At 40.6% G+C, this 21,933-nt stretch overlaps 1 protein-coding gene and 2 long non-coding RNA genes across 3 annotated transcripts; 2 read left to right on the top strand and 1 right to left on the bottom strand.

Annotated features, from left to right (window-relative positions):
* Window positions 1-1,945, top strand: c2cd4a (C2 calcium dependent domain containing 4A). The gene is made up of 2 exons (XM_028027631.1): window positions 1-97; window positions 192-1,945. The coding sequence occupies exon 2, from the start codon at window positions 219-221 to the stop codon at window positions 1,581-1,583; it is 1,365 nt and encodes a 454-aa protein (XP_027883432.1). The 5' UTR covers window positions 1-97; window positions 192-218; the 3' UTR covers window positions 1,584-1,945.
* A 10,199-nt stretch (window positions 1,946-12,144) lies between these two features.
* On the top strand, window positions 12,145-15,104 carry LOC114150864 (uncharacterized). Its single transcript, XR_003596850.1, has 3 exons — window positions 12,145-12,512; window positions 14,393-14,948; window positions 15,017-15,104. It is a non-coding gene; the product is annotated as an uncharacterized LOC114150864 (long non-coding RNA).
* A 2,916-nt stretch (window positions 15,105-18,020) lies between these two features.
* Window positions 18,021-20,985, bottom strand: LOC114150869 (uncharacterized). The gene is made up of 2 exons (XR_003596851.1): window positions 20,694-20,985; window positions 18,021-18,543 (listed from the first exon to the last, which is right to left on the bottom strand). It is a non-coding gene; the product is annotated as an uncharacterized LOC114150869 (long non-coding RNA).
* Window positions 20,986-21,933: the final 948 nt, after the last annotated feature.

Raw genomic sequence — 21,933 nt, 5'->3', positions numbered from 1 at the left:
TGACAGAACCCTCCAGCTGCTGTAAAGAGAACTTCTTACTCTCTGAGCTCTAAATTTGGAGCAACCTTTTGGATTATCTTTATTTTCAAAATATAAGGTAGGAAGGCTTTTTATAGACTGTATTTAACAGTAATGTATGGTTTTGGTCACATTTGAGAGCACCTAAATAATATGTAATTCTTATTTTGCAGAGTTTCCTGCCTTCCATTAGAGGACCCATGTGGGTGGTAGAAAAGATTCGCACGTCAGTAGAAAGATCAAACCTGCCTATGCCTTCAGCAGAGCTTGGCTTCAAAATCAGTGACATCATGTTGGGAGAAAAGACAGACAAATCCAGAAGGATTTCTCACTGTCCCAACATCATCACCCCTGACAATATCCCAGAATTCTGCATCCCACCAACAATTTTATCCCTGCAGGAGACGAAGAACTCAGAGCAAAAGGGAACAGCTCGCATCAAGGCGCCTTCCTGTGAGAGGGCTAAACCAGAGGCCGAAGTAACATTTCATGAGGCGCTGCTAAATCCTCACATTATTCAGGTAGAAAGTGTGGATGAAAGCCCGTGTGATGGCTGCAGTGATGAGGAGAACACTAATGCCGATCCCCAAAGCCAGGCCGCCTTGTCCCTTCCACACCTGGCAAAAACTCAGACCAGCTACGGCTTTTGCACGTTACTAGAGAGCCCCCACACCAGGAGAAAGGAGTCAATTTTCCATTCTGATCCAGGCTCCTCTCCTCTGCTGCTGCCCAGGAGTCGTTCCAGTACGTGCTCTAAACTCTCCCACTCTGCCTCACCGTCCTCTTGCCCCTCTTCATTCAGCCTCAACAGTCTGACCTCCAAGCTCTCCCCGAGGAGCTGCACCCTGAACTGGCAGGCCCCTCTGGACAGCGACACGACTTCTTCCACTGAATCATCACCTTTCAGCTCCCCGCTGCTGTCCAGGTGCCCTGCCAAGTCTTCCCTTTTCAAAGCACTGAGCCATGAATTGCTGCTTTCAAGGAACATAAGAAAAGCAATGGTGTCCAGAAACAATTCCCTATCAACAGACGAGGGCAGCTCCACAGACAACAGCCCAAATATCATGAGGAGAGCCTCTGAAGGGTTAGCTGATGGCCTGGCCAACAGCTACAGCCTGGCCCCACCCAACATCTTCCCCATGGACTTGACATTACACAGAGAGAGGGTGATGAAGGAAAGAATGGTGCCTGTAGGAAAAGATGGCAGTCTCAGACTCTCAGCAGAGTACTGTCCAGATAACCAAAGACTGCGTGTTCGGCTGATCAGCGCTGAGGGCCTTTATCCTCTTTCTGTTGATCCAAAGATTATCAACTGCAGTGTCAGCCTCTCGCTGGTCCCCGGCAAACTCCAAAAGCAGCGCAGCACAGTCATCAGAAAGAGCCGCAATCCAATATTCAATGAAGATTTCTTCTTTGACGGTATCTCGGAGGAAGATCTTAGCCAGAGATCACTTCGTTTTAAAGTGGTGAACAAAATGTGCACCCTCAAAAGAGACTATCTCCTAGGTGACTGTGATCTCCCTCTTTCAAGTATCGTAACAATGCAGGTTAATGTAGGTATTTAATGAGTTACTTTTGTGTTTGTGCTATTTATTTTTCTTTTTTTACTGCATCAATTTTGTATTTATTAAATTATGAAAAACACAGAGGGTGTTTATGTTGAATCTATTTTAGAGTAGAACACAATTGTATTAATAAAAAGTATCTCTTTCTTCAACACAAAACTATAAATAATAGGAGAATTAGAATAATGAGAAAATGTTGCCTCTCTGGGTTAAGTGAAATATTTTGCAAATGTTGAGTTGATGGTTTGTTAATGAGGATGCATCACCAGCTTGTTTAGTCAGACAGCAACCATCTCATATTTCCTCTAAGCCTGTTGTTTACTTCCTGACCTTTCAAATGATTAAAATATCATGAGAAACCAGAAACCTTGCAGGGTTGTTTTTTTATTTTATTATTATTGACTATTTATAATTTCTTAACCTGTAGGATTTGGGTGTGTAAAACATGACTTTTGGTTATCCATGTACTGGAATATATTGCTTTGAGATAAATAAGATACTTATTCTAGTAATTTCTTAATTTTCTAAAAGTGAAATGATGCCCACAGTTTAACTAATTAAATCTGTTTCACACTTATTCACCACATTCACCAGACCAACACATCCTCCACATGAGATGAGAATATCCTTCAAAAGAAACAGCTTCAATGGTAGCGACTAGTTAAAGATTAAAAAGGTTTCCCATGGCACAGAAAAGCTCTAAAAATGGACTGGCGAATGCACCAGATATGCAAAATATTTAAACAACAGTGACATACAAAAAAAAAAACTAGATGCATTTGGTGAATTGATGTATTTCTACAACAATGGCAAAAATTAAATGAAGACAAAGGATGAGGGTCTTAATTTTGTGAGTAGGGTATTTTTAATCAGTCCTAAAGATCAGGTTTGAAAAGTTTCTTCATTCTTAACCATCGATGCTTTGTCTGGATCTTTAAATTATGAAAAATACAGAGGATGCTTGTGTTCTATAAGTAAAATAGTGATCTTGTGTTTTGTAATGCTAATATTGAGAAGCAATTTCTATTGAAAAAACATTTAAACATCCTACACATCTGGACAGTCCATCCTAAAACGGGGATTTTTCCAGATCTACGGAGGTGATTTATGCTGCTCAACACTTATGTGCTCACTATTGACTCGGCTGTGAAACAGCCGGTAATAAATGAAAGTTTATGACGTGAAGCCCTAGCTATCTGGTCAACCACTGATAAGATTTGAAGGGATTTGTAATAGCAAATCTTAAAACAGTAAATCCCTTTTTGTTTCCTCTCCACGTCGGTGTGACTAACATTGATAGAACATTACTATTTGGTCTGAAGTGAAAAGAAAAAAGGATAATACAAATATTTTACTGTGATTTAGCAGGATTGATCAATAAGTAAAACACAATTGTGAAGTGGGGAAAAAAAGGACACATGGTTTTCTAGAGGTTTTACAAATAATATGAAAAGTGTGACTTGCATTTATACTGAGACCTTTTCACTCTGATACCCTTAAACGCTTTCGAGGTCACCTAATTAGTGAATATCTATGAAGGACTCGGGTTAAGGCAACATTAGAGCTCAAACAGCCTCATGAAGATTGGTGAAATAAGAATAAGTTGTAGAAAAGTTAAAAAAAAAGAAAAAAGGTTAGGTTATGGTTGCTTATGGGTTTAAATAGGCAGCCATGTCTTTGCAGTTTTGCAAAATTCTTTGTATTTTCAGGTGTTGATGATCTCTGTCAAATCTGTAGGAAACAACTGTGTCCTCACAAACTGTTCTCCATGAATGTAAAAGCTGAAGTGGGGAAGTATGCCTGCTTAGTCTCAAATGTCCTAAAACAGTTGCCTAGTTACATTCACTCTACATTTATGCCCTTTGTCCATGTTTTCAACACACATTAAGCTGGATAACATTTAGACCTAAAAACATCATTTAGTACTGCGAACCTATTCCACTTCCAACTTGCATCATAACCAGTAGGTTCAATAGGTTCTTAAAATGGAAAGATAATATTTTCTTTTAATGATACGCTACCTCCTTCTCCTACCATATCACTAGTTTCCATTTTACAGCTTCCCATGTGAAACAGTTTGTTTAAACCTGCTCCCTTATCCTGGTTTCTGTTTTTTCAGGTTCCTACTTTAGTCCAAAAATGTTGATATACATAAGAAGTTATAACAGCACAATGCAAAACATGCAGTTTATGCCAGTTTATTTGGTTCTCTGGCATGGATTTATTTTAACTAAGCACAACAGTTTTGTTACCAAGCCCAGATAGAACAAAGGGCTTGTCAGCAAGATCAGCAGTTAATATTATTTAATGTTAAAATCATGCAATGTAGTCATATTAAACTAGCAGTATAACTTAGGCTCCTCTGGCTGTTCGTTTTTTTTTTACAAACATAGAATAAATATAGAAATATTTGTGTAAAGATCTTACCTTTTTACTTTCTATTCTTTCCATTTTTGTTTTGAGATTCTGAATATTCAGGCATCCTCTAGTAAAGTATGGTCAACTTGAAGTTTTTCTTATTTCCTTTCTCAGCTCTTTGCATGACTTTCTTCTTATTTCTAAGTCTGACACTTTCATTGGCTGTATGTGGAAAATCATCACAATTAACAGGGAAAAAAGGCTTGAACATTGGGTCTGTGTGTAATTAATCAATAGAAGTCTAAAATAGCAGCTGTAAATAAAACCTCTGCAACCAACTACTTTTAAAATCATCTTATTGGTAAATAGAAACTACCTGTGTACATTGCTACAGTAGAACAACTGCAGCTGCTCTACCAGTGCTTTGGTATTTTTAGAGAACATGTGGTGGTGGCAGAAAATAGAGAAAATTTGATAAAACTGCAAACCTATGGTAACATAGCTCAACTGGCCTGACTTAGAGACCTTAACTCTGACAGAGCTGAAAATATCTACTGCTCAAATGGAAAAATCTTTTGATTGGACATCTGTTAGTCATGTAGTCTACAAATCTGGTCTTGATAGAAAAGTGGGAATTTCCCTCAGCAGGGAAAAGGAAGCTATGGAGATAATGGGAAGACGGATAGAGATGAAAACTGCACAAAACATAACAAGGAAAAAAAAATATTCTCAGCACATTCTTTACATTTTTATTTTAAAAAAATATTCACGTGTCACTTTCCTTCAATTCACCATTATTTCCTCCTTTCTGTTGGTTTATATCATAAAATTCTCCAAAATATAAGGTTTGTGGTTGTAATGTAACAAGAGCTGAAAAAGCTCAAGGGTTGTGATGTTGCATTTAATAGCTAATGCATCATCAACAGGGGGAAAATATGTTATGGGTTTATTTTACTTAATTAGAGATTACTGAAATTTATAGTGCTTAAACAAAAACTGTAATTTATAGTACTTAAACAAAACTTTTGAAGGACATGTCTGATCTGTGCTATACATAAAAGTGAAAGGAAAATATGGTCTGGTAATATATGTGCTTATTTTAAATGGATTTGAGTTGTTCTCCATTGAAAAATGTTCTGACAATGGGCTAAAGTATTTTGAAACCAATAAAAATTTATAGTGATAATGAAGCATATTTTGGTTAATTAACTTGGGAAAATAATTATAGAAATTAAAAAAATATTATTGCGCTGGCCATTTTCAGAGCATTAATTTAATGGAGTAAAACGTTTTAAGAAATGTTTTGAAGAATCTGTTTTTGATTAAAGTATCACTAATCAGTAGAAGCACTCAGGGGGCCTGAGATGTGGGATTATAATGATTTTTCTAAACTGGATTTTTGTTTTGATTTATATCCATTTAAAACGATTTTGAATAAAACTTTAAATTCGACAAGAAGTAAAAACACCTAGGTAAAATTGGTATATTTTGAAAATGTCTGGATTTGTTCAATGATACATTGACATTATAATTTCTCCAGGTTTAACTCTTTTGAATTTTGTTTGAGGAACGTATGTAAAATGTTTTAGACAAAAACAACCAGTAAGATCTAGTCTTCTATAAAAGTAATTTAAACTGGACTGTTTAATTCATATTGATACTCATTGTTTGATGGTGAATGTAAGCTTTACAACTACGATTTTAAGCTTTTGTTATTGTTTCATTTCGTTTGTTTAATCCTATTTTTACAAGATTGGTTTAAGAAAAGATCTGCATTTGTTTAACATTCTGGCAAAACATTACTTTGGACACATGTCCTTTGAAGCAAGTGATTACAAGGTTTTGGCGTTTTCCACCAGTTGGAGGTATGATATGAAATAATTGATACGTAGGTTGAATGGATCACATCCTACGTCGAATGTGCAGAACGAGACAGGTATGAGATCTGCTCACGGTTTTCTACATATAGACTGGACTGAAGTTCCGAGCTCCAAGTCTGACTCTGGAATTTACGGCAAATGCTGTTGTCTTAGAGGGGGTGTGCAGCTGCTTGGAGGAGCGGTTTCACATTTTTTCAAAGATAACAGCCACAGAGTCACGAGCGGGGAGGATTCACTCGGACACGAGTGAATTGAAGATATTTGTGTGGTATACACAAATGAATGATGCTTTTGGAGACTCTTACATCTGCTTTCTCATTTCAGTTTGCTGTTGTTCTGGTGCCTTCTGGATGTGATCTCCTTCAAAGTCTGCGTTATTTGATAAAGAGTAAGAAATAATTCTCCTGATGGAAAATGACAAAGCACAAAATTGTTTTTCAGTGAACCCATTGTTTGATTATGATGATATTACAGAATGTTGTAAGTGTGTTTCTGATGTTAATGAAACTTATGTTGAAACAAAATGTCTGTTTTATAAACTGGTGTCGGGTCACGTGGCAGGATCTTGTTTTCTCAGGACGAGATTTCACCTTCTTTTTGAAACTCACTGTTATATTGGCATAATAATCCAATTTTCAGTGAGCTACAGCCACTCAGGTGGGAAACTTGAGGTTTCCATCCGAGGAGGATCAGGCTGCAAGAGGATCATCATTAACTTTTTATTGCGTGTTTTCGTTCGTTGCGAACTCTGAAAAGGACTTTCGTTTTTGCGCGCATATTTTTGAACATTTCCTGACGAAGACTGCGTATTTTGTTTTTCAGAGACTATCGATGGACATAAAAAAAAAAAAAAAAAAACAGAAAAAGACGAGCAACAGATTGTACTTTTGTGTGTTTTTCATTTTGACAGATTGTAATTTTGTGATGTATGTTGTCTTTTAAGTTGCAGAGCATTTCTTATTAATTTTTTGTATATGTCCCTGTTTTATTTTTTGTTTCATATTTTGGGTTTTTTGTTTGTTCTGTGTTTTGGTTGTGTATTGCGCGGCTTGATAGATTTTTATTGAGGTCTGTTGTTTTCAGACCTCAACAGGGGGATTGTAAAGGAAAATGATTAGTTAAGTGCTAAAATACTTACAACATGTGTAAAGGAATATTAAGCATTTTTATTGGAAAAACAGGCTTTGTGTGACCCTTTGAGATGGCCCAAGGAGACAAGCAGACGCCTTCCACTGTCTGCTTAAAGAGCACACAAGGGCCATAAAGTAGCATCTCCATGGAAACGGCAGCTGGAATGTGGGACGTCAAAACTCCAGGGGAGTCTGCGAGATTTATCTCAGGACTTCGGTGCTGGGGACAGTCGTACCCAGTACCTCTGAGATTAAGTGTTCTTCCCCTTCTGGCTTGACGGAGACCAGACGCCCGTTCGAGTTGGGTGTAAAGGGGGAGACTTCTCAGGTTTCTCTGGGGGCCGAAACAGGTCTCTGATTGGTTGAATTACGGAACGCCTTCTTTGCATATATTAAAGTGAGGAAACGCCTAGTCAGTATAAAGTACAATGTAACGCTAATACAGGGAGAGAGTTTTTCCATTTTTCCTCTCCACGTTGGGCGCCGTTGTCTGTCTATATGTTCTGTGTTCATTTGTCTATCCCTTGTGTGTCTGTTATTTTATGAGTTAATGCATATCTCTGTATCTCTGCAGCTTTGTTGTTCATCGCTTTCTATGAATTAAACTCTGTGATCTGTGACGTCAACACGCTGTGTTAGTTTCGTTTTAGCAGGACGCCGCCACTCGCCAAGGACTCGGGAGAGAAAAGAGGAAAGAGCCAAAACTTTTTGTCCAAAGCTAGCATTAAATGATCTTCTTCTTCAACAGTTGGTAATAGGCAATATACATGCCTTGTAATTTAAATTCTTTCTTAGAACTTGTATTTATAAAAATCTGATGTCTGAACTAACCTATGTTCAAAATGCTACAGCATAAGATGTAAATGTGATTATCTGGTTCAGAGAGAATAGCTTATTCCATGATGTCAGTGGTGGTGTTCCGACTCATTGTTGTTTTAGGTACATTGTGTCACTGTTTTATGGCCCCTTTATTCAAACGAACATGGTCCTCAGTACATAACCAGTGCAAGTAATAAGGAGGCAATCTACGCTTTTGTTTTCTTTTAACTAAATCCTAACTTTCAAAATTAATAACAGGTTCTCTGAAACCAGATCAGACTGAAGCAGAAACTATCAGCCACTAAAATAAACACCGCCTAGTTCACCAAGTCTTATGATATGAATAATACATTCTCTCAAATTATTTCCTTTTCTATAAATACTTAGTTAAGCAATCTAATCTATATTTTTGAAGATTGTTCATCTGCTTCATGAAACTAAATATATAAAACTAATTTGCTCTTCCAGCCTAACATATTTTCTGTACAGACATTCTCTATTTACTGTGAGGAGAAGACCAGACTGTGGGGCTTCTGCACGTAGCAGACACATCACTTAGCCTGTGTACCTGCCCTGTGTTACACCAGCCACTCAATGACCTCAGGCACTGCATGAAGCGTGACATGTTTAGTACATAACAACCAAACATTCTGTAGCTCAGACCTCCTCACATCAGATGAGACTTATATAAACAGAACAAAGGTGTTTAGACTCACTCAACCTTGCAGAAGTGCTGAGGCTAAGTCTACTTGAAGCTGTCTGAGTGCAAGGGTGGTTAGGCAAGGAAAAGTAGTTCATCACAATTCATTAAAAATTCACATTGAATTAGTAAAGCCAAGAAGTGGTTAATAATGTTTTAAAATTAGGCTACATCAGCATTTTGTAATTTCTCTTCTCCCATTTTAAAGAAGTCACATCTGGATGGCCTAATAATATGTGATTAATGGAACCTAATGTAACACTGGCAAAGAAGATATGAAGGCAGTTTATGAACAAATTTTATGAAAAAATAAATTTTTCCAACCGAGGCTACATTCAGAAAAGTTTAACATTTGTTTTACCTAAAATGGACCTAGAGTCTCCATCTTGGAAATACTAGTTTTGAGTGATGTGTGACACAGAATTTAGTGATAGATGGAAAAGCAAATGGGATTATATGATACTCTTTTAAACTGGTTCAGATTCTGTTTGGCTCAGTGCAGTTGGTTTGTGTTATTTGGTAATTATAAAGCAGACATCCTTTGTGAGGTTCCACAAGGTTCAATTGTCAGGCCACTTTTATTCTTATTCTGACTGGAGAACTGCCACATCATTCCCCATAAGTATGCTGATTACACGTATAGTTCTTTAGTGTCACCACATTACTACTGTTCTCTACAGTCTTGTGTGTTCATAATATCCATGGAAGTACATGTTAGAACTTCCTCCAGTTTCATGTGAAAAAAGCCTGAAAATTTTTTTTGTTGCTCCAAACAATGCATAGGTCTTTGAGCTAGGTTCAATACACACATGGCATACCAGAAACCATAATTCCTTTATGGAAGCAGACCTAAATTACAACCACAAAATATTTCTTACTAAATTATCCTAAAAATATTTTGATAATAAAGGTTTCACTGTCACTGCGATAGACTGACGACGTGTCCACGGCGTACGCCGCCTCTTGCACGTTGACAGCTGGAGATAAGCACCAGCACCCCTCCTGACCCCAATGGGATAAGGGTGTAAGAAAATGGATGAATGAATGAATGAATTGTTGGGATCCGGAGCTGTTCATCCACCAGAGGGCGCTGGAGGCCTTGTTCCATCTGAGGGCGTCTCCTGAACCACGCACCTGAAACCATTCTGCCATCAGGAGCTGTATAACTGGAGGAGGCTGCTGACACTTCCCTGCCAGATTGTTAGCTAGTTATGGTACCGGCTCACTCCAGCTCTACTCTTCCTGTTTGCTTCCTGAATTCTGATCCACCTGTGTCTCTGACCTTTTTTCAGCTGATTGACCTGATACGTACTGAAGATAGATCCAGCCCAGGACCCCTCCGAACCTACAGCTCGGCAGCCTGCTTCTGGCAGAACAGTTCAGACTTACCTGTCCGTCCTCCAACGCCACCGCAGCCCTCCGCCCTCCGCGCCTCAAAACAGACTCCGGATTTCCCAGGTTTTTTCCCCCAGGCCCTTCTCCTCCCGATCGGAGGTAAGCTCTCAGTCAGCGCCATCTCCAAATTTCATCGACCCCAAACTTACCGTCTGTTTCTTCCCTAGCTGACCTGAGATCCAGTCCCAAGCGCTCCCGGATTGTTTATCTGTTTTTTCCCCCTTCCCCTTGGTTGTAATAAATCTCTTTAATCAATCTCGGCTTCTGGTGTTGTTCTGCATGTGGGCTAAGAAGTTAGACCTCAGCATGACAGAACAATCTGGCCAACAACCTAGCCCTGCGGAAACACTCCGGAAAACCTTGGAACAACAGCACACTCTCATTCAGAACCATGACGCCGCGTTGCGAGAGTTAAACAATCGTCAAGCGGAAACAAACCGCCGATTAGAGGAGATTGCAAGTTATTTGCAAGGAACTAGCTCACAGGCTTCTGCGGTCGCCCCAGCACCCGCTCCAGTTCCGGATCCACAATCTATTTCCAGGTCTGTGGATTCGGTTCGCTCTACAGTTTCAGATTTCCGTCCGTCCCTGCCTGAAAGATTTTCTGGAGAAGTCAGCAAGTGTAGAGGATTTTTGTTTCAGTGTACCATTATCTTCAATCATTCCCCTCAGAGCTTCCTCCATGATGGAAGAAAGATTTCTTTCATTTTGTCACATCTATCAGGAAAAGCGCTAGAATGGGCCGAGGCTAGATTTCCCAACTCCGCAGATTACGGATACTCGTTTGATGACTTTTTGGATGAGTTTAAGCAGGCTTTTAACCAGGATACAGATAAAACCTCGGATTCCCGAAGTCTGCTAGAACTGAAACAGGGCAGAAGATCGGTGGCTGAGTTTGCTATTGACTTCAGGATTAAGGCAGCAGCTTCAGGTTGGGGACAGACGGCTCTCAAAAGCGCATATTTCCATGCATTAAACGACTCGATAAAGGATGAGTTAGCGGTTTTAGATGAGCCTAAGACCCTGGAGGAACTGATAAACCTCACCATCCGGTTGGATAATAGGCTACGCTCCAGAAATAGGGAAAGAGCCAAGAGTTGCCACCCGTTTGTGAGATCATGTTCTGACAAGACCAGTAATTCTGCTTTTCCATCTTCAGAACCAGCCGAAACGGAGCCGATGCAGATCGGGAGTACTCGGCTTTCCCCGGAAGAAAGACTAAGAAGGTTCAAAGAGAACCTCTGTCTGTACTGCGGTGAATCTGGACATCGCATCTCCACCTGCCCCTCCAAGGCAAAAGCCGTGGTCCGCCAGAGGAAATGAGGAGACTGGCGGACCATCTACAGTCTGGAAATTCTCCTCGTCTGCTGCTACCAGCTACACTGTTCACCGATGATCAATCATTGACGTTATCCGCCATGATAGATTCTGGTTGTGAGAAAAATTTAATCGATTCAAACTTAGTCCGGCAATTAGACACAGAGACCTATCCGTTAGCCACACCCCTCAGAGTTGCAGCGTTAGACGGCAAGGAACTACCTGACATCACACACCAAACTAAGCCGTTGGATTTCCTGGTTTCAGGTAACCATCGTGAAACATTATCATTTTTTGTCTTCCCGGCTGCCAACTCACCTGTTGTCCTGGGCTTCGATTGGCTTTTTCTTCATAACCCCAGAATAAATTGGTCTAAGAGGCATATTGAATCCTGGTCTATTTCCTGTCACTCCACCTGTCTCCGCTCTGCCGTGCCGACGGGTCAGTCACCGGCTAACCGGCAGGAGGCGGACCCACCCGATCTCGCTACTCTCCCTCCAGACTACCATGACTTAGCCCCTGTGTTCAGTAAGGCTAGTGCTCTCTCTCTACCTCCGCATCGCCCATATGACTGCGCCATAGATCTCCTACCTGGAGCGCCTCTGCCCAACAGTCGGCTGTATAATATCTCCAAACCAGAAAGAGAAAGTATGGAGACATACATTAATGAGTCACTAGCCGCAGGAATAATTCGCCCCTCGTCTTCTCCGCTCGGGGCGGGGTTTTTCTTCGTGGGCAAGAAAGATGGTTCCCTTCGATCCTGTATAGATTACCGGGGGTTAAATCAGATCACCATCAAGAATAAGTACCCGCTACCTCTCCTAGCTTCAGCGTTTGAACCGGTTCAGGAAGCTACTGTCTTCACTAAATTAGATCTAAGAAACGCTTATCACCTTCTCAGGATCCGGGAGGGTGATGAGTGGAAAACCGCCTTTAAGACACGTCTGGGCCATTTCGAATATTTAGTGATGCCTTTCGGCCTGTCAAACGCACCTGCCTGTTTCCAAGCCTTAGTTAATGACGTTTTGAGAGATTTTTTGAACATTTTCGTTTTTGTTTATCTTGATGACATATTGATCTATTCCAGGACTCTGTCAGAACATAAGAGACATGTAAGATTTGTTCTCCAGCGACTGCTGGAGAATAAATTGTTTGTAAAGGCTGAGAAGTGCGAATTTCACCGCCCATCAGTCACCTTCCTGGGATTCGTGCTCGAGGGCGGACAGGTAAGACCATCGGAGGAGAAGATCAAAGCTGTTCTAGACTGGCCTACCCCAGAGAATAGAAAACAACTTCAACGATTTCTGGGGTTTGCTAATTTCTATCGGAGGTTCATCAGGAACTATAGTCAGACAGCCCAACCCTTGACTGCTTTAACCTCAGTTAAGAGATCCTTCCACTGGTTCCCCGAAGCTGAAACGGCTTTTAAAAAGCTGAAGACTCGGTTTGCTAATGCTCCTATCCTCATTCAGCCGGACATCACGAAACAGTTCGTCCTAGAGGTTGATGCTTCGGACTCAGGAGTCGGAGCTGTGCTTTCTCAGCGTTCCGAATCTGACCAAAAGACTCACCCCTGTGCCTTTTTCTCTCGTAGACTCTCCCCTGCTGAAAGGAACTACGATGTTGGAGACAGAGAACTTCTCGCCATCAAATTAGCCCTGGAGGAATGGAGACATTGGCTGGAGGGCGCAGAGCATCCCATTTTGGTCTGGACAGACCATAAGAATCTGTCGTACCTTCAATCCGCCAAAAGACACAATCCCCGTCAGTCCCGCTGGTCTCTTTTCTTTTCCCGTTTCAACCTGTCCATCACGTACCGACCTGGGTCCAAGAACATTAAACCAGACGCCCTGTCCCGACTCTACTCTACTGAAGAGTCTGAGACACCAGCCAATGTTCTGCCCCCCAGTTGTACAGTTGCGTCAGTTTCCTGGGAGGTTTCCGACATCATAGAACACGCACTTGTCCGAGCCGGACCCTGGTACTGGGCCGCCCAACCGTACGTATGTTCCATCTTCAGTCAGAGCTAGGTTAATTAATTGGATGCATACAACAAAATTCTCAGCCCATCCTGGAACCAGTAGAACCATAGCCCTAATTTCCCGTCGTTTTTGGTGGCCATCACTACACAAAGATGTGAAAGAGTTTGTCTTGGCCTGCTCAGTTTGTGCCCGAAACAAATCGTCTCATCAGCCCCCTTCTGGTCTGCTTCAACCTCTGCCCATCCCCAAACGACCCTGGTCGCACATTGCAATTGATTTTGTTACTGGGTTACCTGTATCCAAAGGAATGACCACCATTTTCACTGTGGTTGATCGCTTTTCCAAAGCCTGCCACCTCATTCCGCTAAGAAAACTGCCCACGTCTCTGCAGACCGCTCAGCTCTTGGTTAAACACGTTTTCAAACTGCATGGCATTCCGCAGGAGATCCTATCTGACAGAGGACCTCAATTCACCGCTCAGGTATGGAAACACTTTTGTGCCGCCTTGGAAGCTAAAGTCTGTCTATCTTCTGGTTATCACCCTCAGTCGAACGGACAAACCGAGCGCATGAATCAAGAGCTCGAGTCTACACTCAGATGCCTCACCTCCACCAACCCCACTGACTGGAGCCAGTTCCTGCATTGGGCTGAGTATGCACACAACGCTCACGTCTCATCAACTACCGGTCTCTCTCCTTTTGAGGTCTCCTTAGGGTACCAGCCTCCATTGTTTCCGGCGGATGAGAAGGAGCTTGCCGTTACATCGGTCCAGCACCACATTCGCCGCTGTCGTTCCATTTGGCGGAACACTGTCACAGCACTAAATCGTTCTTCTGAACGGAACCGCCGTTTCGCTGATCGGAGGAGACGTCCTGCTCCTGACTACGCACCTGGTCAGCAAGTTTGGTTGTCCACCAGGAACATCCCACTGAAATCCATGACCAAGAAGTTGTCTCCTCGTTTTATTGGCCCATACAAGATCGAGTCCGTCATCAGTTCTACTGCTGTCCGGTTACGTCTGCCTTCTTCTCTCCGTATCCACCCCACGTTCCACGTCTCGCAGATCAAGCCTGTTCTGACCAGCTCGCTGTGCCCTCCGTCCGGGCCCCCTCCACCCCCCCGGGAGATTGATGGGCACCCTGCTTACACCGTCCGCCGGATCGTGGACTCCCGTCGACAGGGCCGGGGTTGGCGGTACCTGGTCGACTGGGAGGGCTACGGTCCGGAGGATCGGATGTGGGTTCCGGGTTCTTTTATTTTAGATCCTTCTTTGATTTCTGATTATCGTTCCTCCCTGCCTTCCTCGGTTGGACCGCCAGGTGGCGGTCGTTGAGGGGGGGGTACTGTTGGGATCCGGAGCTGTTCATCCACCAGAGGGCGCTGGAGGCCTTGTTCCATCTGAGGGCGTCTCCTGAACCACGCACCTGAAACCATTCTGCCATCAGGAGCTGTATAACTGGAGGAGGCTGCTGACACTTCCCTGCCAGATTGTTAGCTAGTTATGGTACCGGCTCACTCCAGCTCTACTCTTCCTGTTTGCTTCCTGAATTCTGATCCACCTGTGTCTCTGACCTTTTTTCAGCTGATTGACCTGATACGTACTGAAGATAGATCCAGCCCAGGACCCCTCCGAACCTACAGCTCGGCAGCCTGCTTCTGGCAGAACAGTTCAGACTTACCTGTCCGTCCTCCAACGCCGCCGCAGCCCGCAGCCCTCCGCGCCTCAAAACAGACTCCGGATTTCCCAGGTTTTTTCCCCCAGTCCTTTCTCCTCCCGATCGGAGGTAAGCTCTCAGTCAGCGCCATCTCCAAATTTCATCGACCCCAAACTTACCGTCTGTTTCTTCCCTAGCTGACCTGAGATCCAGTCCCAAGCGCTCCCGGATTGTTTATCTGTTTTTTCCCCCTTCCCCTTGGTTGTAATAAATCTCTTTAATCAATCTCGGCTTCTGGTGTTGTTCTGCATGTGGGCTAAGAAGTTAGACCTCAGCATGACATGAATGAATGAATGGGTGGATGGATGGATGGATTGATGAGATTTTACTGTCATAACATGACACAGATAAATGTGTTCATGCTTTTCAATAAGTGAGATTATTGCAATGGTGTCTTTTTCAGTCTTAATTTAAAAAAAAAATAAATCAGGCAGCTGCAATAACTGGATATGCTTTACTGGCTAACTCATTGAAAACCTGAGATGTACAGAAGCTGTCAGACTTTTTAAATAAGGCTAAACACCAATACTGTTTTCAGTTTCCATACAGGTCAAATAATAAGCGGTTTATTTATTTTTTCTTAAATAATTTACATTTCAAAATTTCTTTTGTTTATATAAGACTTAAATTTTACAATGTTTTTAAATATTTTATTTGTTAATACATTCTTTTTTTTATCTGCTCATTTATTTTAATTCAGAGCACTTTAGATTATCGTTTGTATGAATGGTTCAATATAAATAAACTTGTCTTACTTTATAACCTCCCCTTCCACTCCAAGCTTCTCATTTTTCTGATCATCCTCAGGAACAGGCACATGCTGGTGTGATGGGTAATTGCATTCAGATCAACATGAGCATGGCATAATATTGTCCAAATGGCCATTACACAGTTAAGTAAACAGTCCATCATGACAGGGCTTGTCAAAGGTTTGTGTTAGTGTGTGTGTCTGTACAGTGTCTGCTTCATTTACTTAGAAACATAAGTGACGTGTTATGTAAATGTGTACAACAATTCCCACGTTGTTTTTTCTTAAAATTATATGACAGAATTGGGCAAAAACACATTCATGTTAAACATACAAAAGAGAGAAGACACTTCCTGCTTGCCATTTTGTGTTTTTCCTCATTCAGAAACGCCTTTTACTTCCATGGCAACGAGGCCCAGCTCTGGGGGGAAACCATGGAGATCCCGCCTTTCATGTGAGAGATGCTTTTATTTCGACACGAGTTGATACAGTCTGTCCCTGTCTGTTTAATTCAGGTGCATCTTAGCCTTCGTCATGCTGCTGCTGCTAGTATACAAAGCCGGCTATCAATAGATGTGTCAAGAGCACCTTAAAAAAATAAATAAGTGGACTGAGAATGAAAAACGCAAAACCACACGTCATTCTGAAACACAGGTTTTTTTTTTGTCTGTACGGACAGAGATTAATAGAGTTTGATATAAATGTTTACATAAAAAACACTATGGGATGTGTTTGAAAGATAAAACAATGATGGGTTGCAACACATAATCAAATAACTGCAAAAATAATCATTATATTAACATACAATAGATTAAAATGTTAAATAATAATTTTTATATTTCATAATTTTACCAAGTGTTTTTGAAAATATTGAGACATTTAAAATAATATATACATACATTTGTTTTTTTTTTAAATAATATTTTTATGGTAACAGGAAAAATGTCTTACATAGAAACTTTACTATTTACTGAAATGTAAAACATTTTCTGATATTTTGAGTTTTATTATTTTATCATACTTAAGTAAGAATAAGGAGACAAGAGCCTGCCCACCTAAAATCTATATTACACTAAGTTTGCAGCTGTACAATTTTGAAAGACCAGTGCAATTTAAAATCAATAGGGAAAATAGTCACTGTAGAACATGAGCACAGTGCATTATTTATGATATTAGAAGGGCTGCAATTAAAACATTTGGTTGGAGCTTTTCTGATAAGAGACATGGCCAATAGGTTGTATAATCCTGCCATTTAATCAGCGGTAAACATGGCTAAGTGATGGGTTTCTGTTTGCCAGATTGGTTCTCTTGGTAACTGATCAACACAAACCAAACAGATGTTCTATTTTTACACAAGGGTTTACCAAACCTTGGCACAGAGGATACACTTTACCTTGGAAAAGAAGATAGACTTAATCAGGGAAACCACCAAAAACTTATGGTTAAATAAAATACTGTTTCTAATTCTTAATTTGGCCTTTTTCAGGATCTAAGAGTTAGTTCCATCTTAGTTTTATAGACAAAATTCTGCACGGTGATGCAGTGGTTGGCACTTTAGTCTTGCAGCAAGAAAGTCCCGACTCCTGACCAAGGGTTTATGTGAATGAAGGTTGTATGTTTTTCATATGCATGTGCTCTCAAGGTAACCAGACAGTGCAAAAACATAGTTGTTAGTTAAACTTTAAATGGTCTCTTTAAATTGTGTGTGAGTGTGCGTGCATGGTTGTTTGTTTTGTGTTGCCTTGTGATGGACTAATGGGCCAATAACTACTGAACATTTGTAATTACTACAATCATTCGATAGTTATAATTAACTGATTTCAAAATAGGTTAATGTATTACAACATTTACCTGTAATTGGTGTGTGAATCTATATATTCTAAAGCAAACAAGTGTAGCAGTGATTTCTCTCTGCTCCTATTTTGCAACTACACACATCTCATTTTCTTTGTCTGAAGTTGCACTACAATTTACCAATCTGCCTCTAGCCTGAGGGTCTGTTTTTAAATTAAGAACCTTTTGGAGGCATCTGTTAGAATTGAGAGGCCAAAAACCTCACACTCCAATTCACCTACATAACAATTCATTCATTTGAAACTTCTTGTTAATTCTTGCCTCATTAATTTACTAAATGACTGCTATTATCCTTGTGACATTGGACTTTTAACTAGTCAAGTTGTTTTTCATCGCAAGACGTTCTTGAAATAATTGGACTTTATGAAGAATTCGTTTATGGTTACTTTCCGTGCCACAGGATGTGTTCATTATTTGTGTCCCAGACCGCAAATTGAAGCCACATAAAAGTTGCTGACGTCTGTCTGCATGTTTATTGCCTTTGCTAAGCTGAGACATGTGTGTACTCTACATACAAAGGGCAACAAACTGAGAGCCACTATACACAACCTGAGTTTTTACTTTTAAATACTTTACAAATGATTTTAGAAAGAAAAAACAAACAACCAGGACAAAAGTTTTCTAAAGTAATATTCAGATAGTTGTATTTTTGCAGTTTCCTGGATCTGACTACCCTCAATTCTGTAAATGTCTGATTCAGTAGGGCAAGCATCCATAACACATATCTGACCAGTATATTTATGAACAATAACCATTCATTCTATTTACTGGTCTATCCATTGTTTCATTGTGTCCCTTACACAAAGGAGAAAAACCTGGACTTTGATGTACAGTGCTGTTATCCTAATGTGCTGGAGTCATTTTAAATTCCTGCATAGGTCTTTGATCAAAACCTTTTCAAATACTGATTGTGAGTTTTCTTTCCTTGATTGATGAGAGTTGCAGTATTGCTTCATGTGAAGAGCAGAAAGCGATCGTGTCCAAGGCCACACAGCTAGGACATCAGCAGGTTCACAGGTTTCCCACCATGTGAGGCATCGCGTGTTGGTCCACATGTCAATTCTGTGATGCAGAAAGAGGAAGTGCGTTTTTCAGCGTTAGGCATTGGATGCAAATTACTTTATGTTTACGTGGGCTTGCAGACCACTGCTCAGGACTGTTGCAAAATGTGATATTGTCAAATGAAATTGAAAATAAAGGGAATTAAATCTGTGACAAAACTATGCAACCTTATGTACAGACTTGGTTTAAAATAGGTAAATGTTTCTGTCAAAACACTTAAACATTTTATAAAATATGTGGAAAGGTTTCTACAGAGCAGTAAGATATACATTAAGCATTTCACAAAGCCATAAGGAAGACGAACTGGTGAAGTTCCAAAGAACAAAGTCTGAATTAATCCTTGCAATTTACAAAGGTTGGTAGAGTTGTGGTACTTGTGGTGCTTTGTTTGTTTTTATCTTCGCTCACTAGAAGTGTTGACAGCCATTGTGTAAGGGCAATATCATCTCACTTGGAATACAAAAAGTGAGAATGATGCATTCAAGGCTGGTGAAAAGCTGGGATATCTGAGCATATGTGGTAAGAAAGTCTTAAAAGTCAAAAGCAGGCAAGCTGATCCGTGGTGTTGACCGATCCGTCCGCAGCTGGTGATTCGTGCACGCATATTTTCGGATTTGTATGCGTAGTTTATTGCTAGTTGTTCAATTTGAAACGTGCAAATTCCACAAACGTTTACACGTGAATAGTATGACACTATGCATTTCTGCATAGTGTTATACACATTTGTGAATTATGTGGTACACTTGCAAACTTTCTTACTAACTTGTGGATCATATTGATCATATTGTAGGCATTTCTCATTGCATGTTTTGTGAATGGTAAGCAATCTATGACATAGCATCAGTGTGCGCATGCGCACTGCCACAATGTAGGGCGGATTGTTGGGTAGCACATATAGTCAGAATACCGGCGTCTATCATTGCTGCTGTGAGATTTCAAGGAAAATAATAGGAAATTATGATTCAACGTTGTCAGTGGTGTTAAGAAAAATGATTATTTTAGTGCTAAAAATACAGTTAATCTTACAACATGTGTAAAGGTATATTAAGCACTCTTATTTGAAAAACAGGCTTTGTGTGACCCTTCGAGATGGGCCAAAAGGAGACAAGCAGGCCCTTCCACTGTCTGGCAAAGATCACACAAAAGCCATAAAATTAGCATTCCCATGGAAACGGCGCTGGAATGTGGGGGAAGAGACGTCAGAGTTATCTGTGAAATCTCAACACAAGGACCCCTTGCCCGTACTTGGCACGGCCCAACGATGTAGCCGTCCGCCTTTTTACTTTGACAAAAACCAGACACTTTGCCGTGAATGGGGAAAGTTCCGAGTTTCTCTGGAGGCCGAAGCAGGTCTCTGATTGGTTGAACAACAGAAACGCCTCTTGAGTATAAAGTTTCGTGTAGCGCCGAAATATACAGAGAGTTTCCATTTTTTCCAGCAGACTTTCTCCAAGGGCGCGCCTTTGTCATTTTTGTCTGTGTTTCGTGTTTTGTCTGTTTTCCCCTTGTCTGTTTTTATTTTTATGAGAAAATGCATATCTTTGTACCTCTGCAGCTTTGTTAACTGATTCATGCGTTGTTTGTATGGATTAAACTCTGTGATCTGTGACGTCAACGCGCTTTGTTGTTGCTTTCACTTTAGCAGCACGCCGCCGCTCGCTGAGGATCCCGGGAAATTGAAGAGGAAAAGAGCCAAACGATTTGTCCAAACTTAACGTTAAGATATCCTCTTTTTTACAGTGGGGAACATGCAATCCCGAGAGCCATTATCCAGAGCGTTTTAGAGGGGGCAATACAACGTATTACATTCCCAAAACCCAAATGGATGAAGGCCTACACCCGACCACAAGTCCACTTGAATGAAACTGTGATCGACGGCAACTACCACATGTTCCTCTGCAGGAAGGTAAGTGGTAGTAAACATGCCATTTTTTTTGTAATAATGACACATTGATAGTCAAATCGAAGATCAACAAATGAAGGTAGTTATGCTTGATTTTATGTGTGTAAATTCCAACGGTAGCTCTATGGGAGCTAGAACTACATGTTACTGCATGAAAACATGCGGTAACTATTTTATACTATTTATTTTTAATCATTTTCCTGAAGGCAGATTTTCACAAGCCGTTATTATTGAAGTCATTGCTCACCCGTTTTGTACGTGCAAAAAAGCGTCCGACACAGCTTTCACACTCGCATCCCATGAGACTGATCCTCCTCTGGCTGCGAAAAATGGACTTTTTACGTTGACTTCTCAATTGTTTCCCGCAAATATCCTTACAGACCCGATGTAGGACTCGTTGAAGAATTTTCTTGCCTGTCGTCTTAGCCGCAGCGTTGGTTGATAAGGTAAACATGTCTCAGGTAAGTATTGAGTTCTTCTTTTCCATTATCGCGGGAGTCTAAGCAACTTTAAGGAGCATACTGCCACCTACTGTACATGAGCGTATGGCAACACCTCACATCCATTAAATTTTAATTTTTAAATTTTGTATTAGGAACGCCTTGAATTCCACTACCATTATAACACTATTTGTCAGTGTTATAGAAATAGATCAAACCCTGGAAGTAGGTTTGCTCTGCTCCCGGGGTGGAGCGGAGCTGTCCTAATGTCAGTTACGTGATCAATAATAGAAGATCAACTCTTAGATGCTGTCTGTGTTGGGACAGATGTTGTAAACCTTTTGTTCCTGGTACTTTTGTTAAAGTACCAGGAACCTTGGTAAGTTTTTTTTTTGTTACATTTTAACGCGCTTTTTATATCTTAAGTAGACATACAAAAAGAATATCAAGAATATCAACATCAATTGCCCAATCTGGGATACGAATAAATCTGAAGTCTGAATATTTGGTTTTTCAATCTAAGTTTCTAATCTCTGACAAATTCCCTTTAATAGCTCTCTCCTCTAAGGCTCACAAGCACATTAAGACAGTTTCCATGTCCGGCTCCAGTGAAGTTAAAGTGCAGCCTCAGGCATCACAGCCTTTTATTTCTTCCAAAAGGAAGTGACCTGCATTGTTGGGGCGTTATTACTGGCCTGCGTTCACTCTAACACACTTTATCAGGTAGAGCAAAGTCAGACTATAACATAATTGGAACAGAGAGACCAGTTAGCGTAATTGTTGTTAAATATGGTTTCCTGTTTAGTCCTGGCTAATTATAAGTTGTTTTTGCACAATTTTTACCATTTGAGAACAATGCTAAATTCATAACGATTGTTAATTAACTTTCTAGTATTTGAGTATTTAAATTTTCTTCTTTTTCATATTTTGTGTAAAATGTGTTTTACCCACACCTCATTTTTGAACAAATCACCTAGCAAATCACATGATTGTATTTTTGAAAAATCCTTCACAACAGCCCATTTTTATAAATAAACTAGAACATTA

This window comes from Xiphophorus couchianus, chromosome 2 (genome assembly GCF_001444195.1).
Source record: "Xiphophorus couchianus chromosome 2, X_couchianus-1.0, whole genome shotgun sequence".
In the NCBI taxonomy this organism is placed as follows: Eukaryota; Metazoa; Chordata; class Actinopteri; order Cyprinodontiformes; family Poeciliidae; genus Xiphophorus; species Xiphophorus couchianus.
The sequence above is the reverse complement of the archived record's forward strand: the minus strand, read 5'-3'. Positions and strand labels throughout refer to the sequence as shown.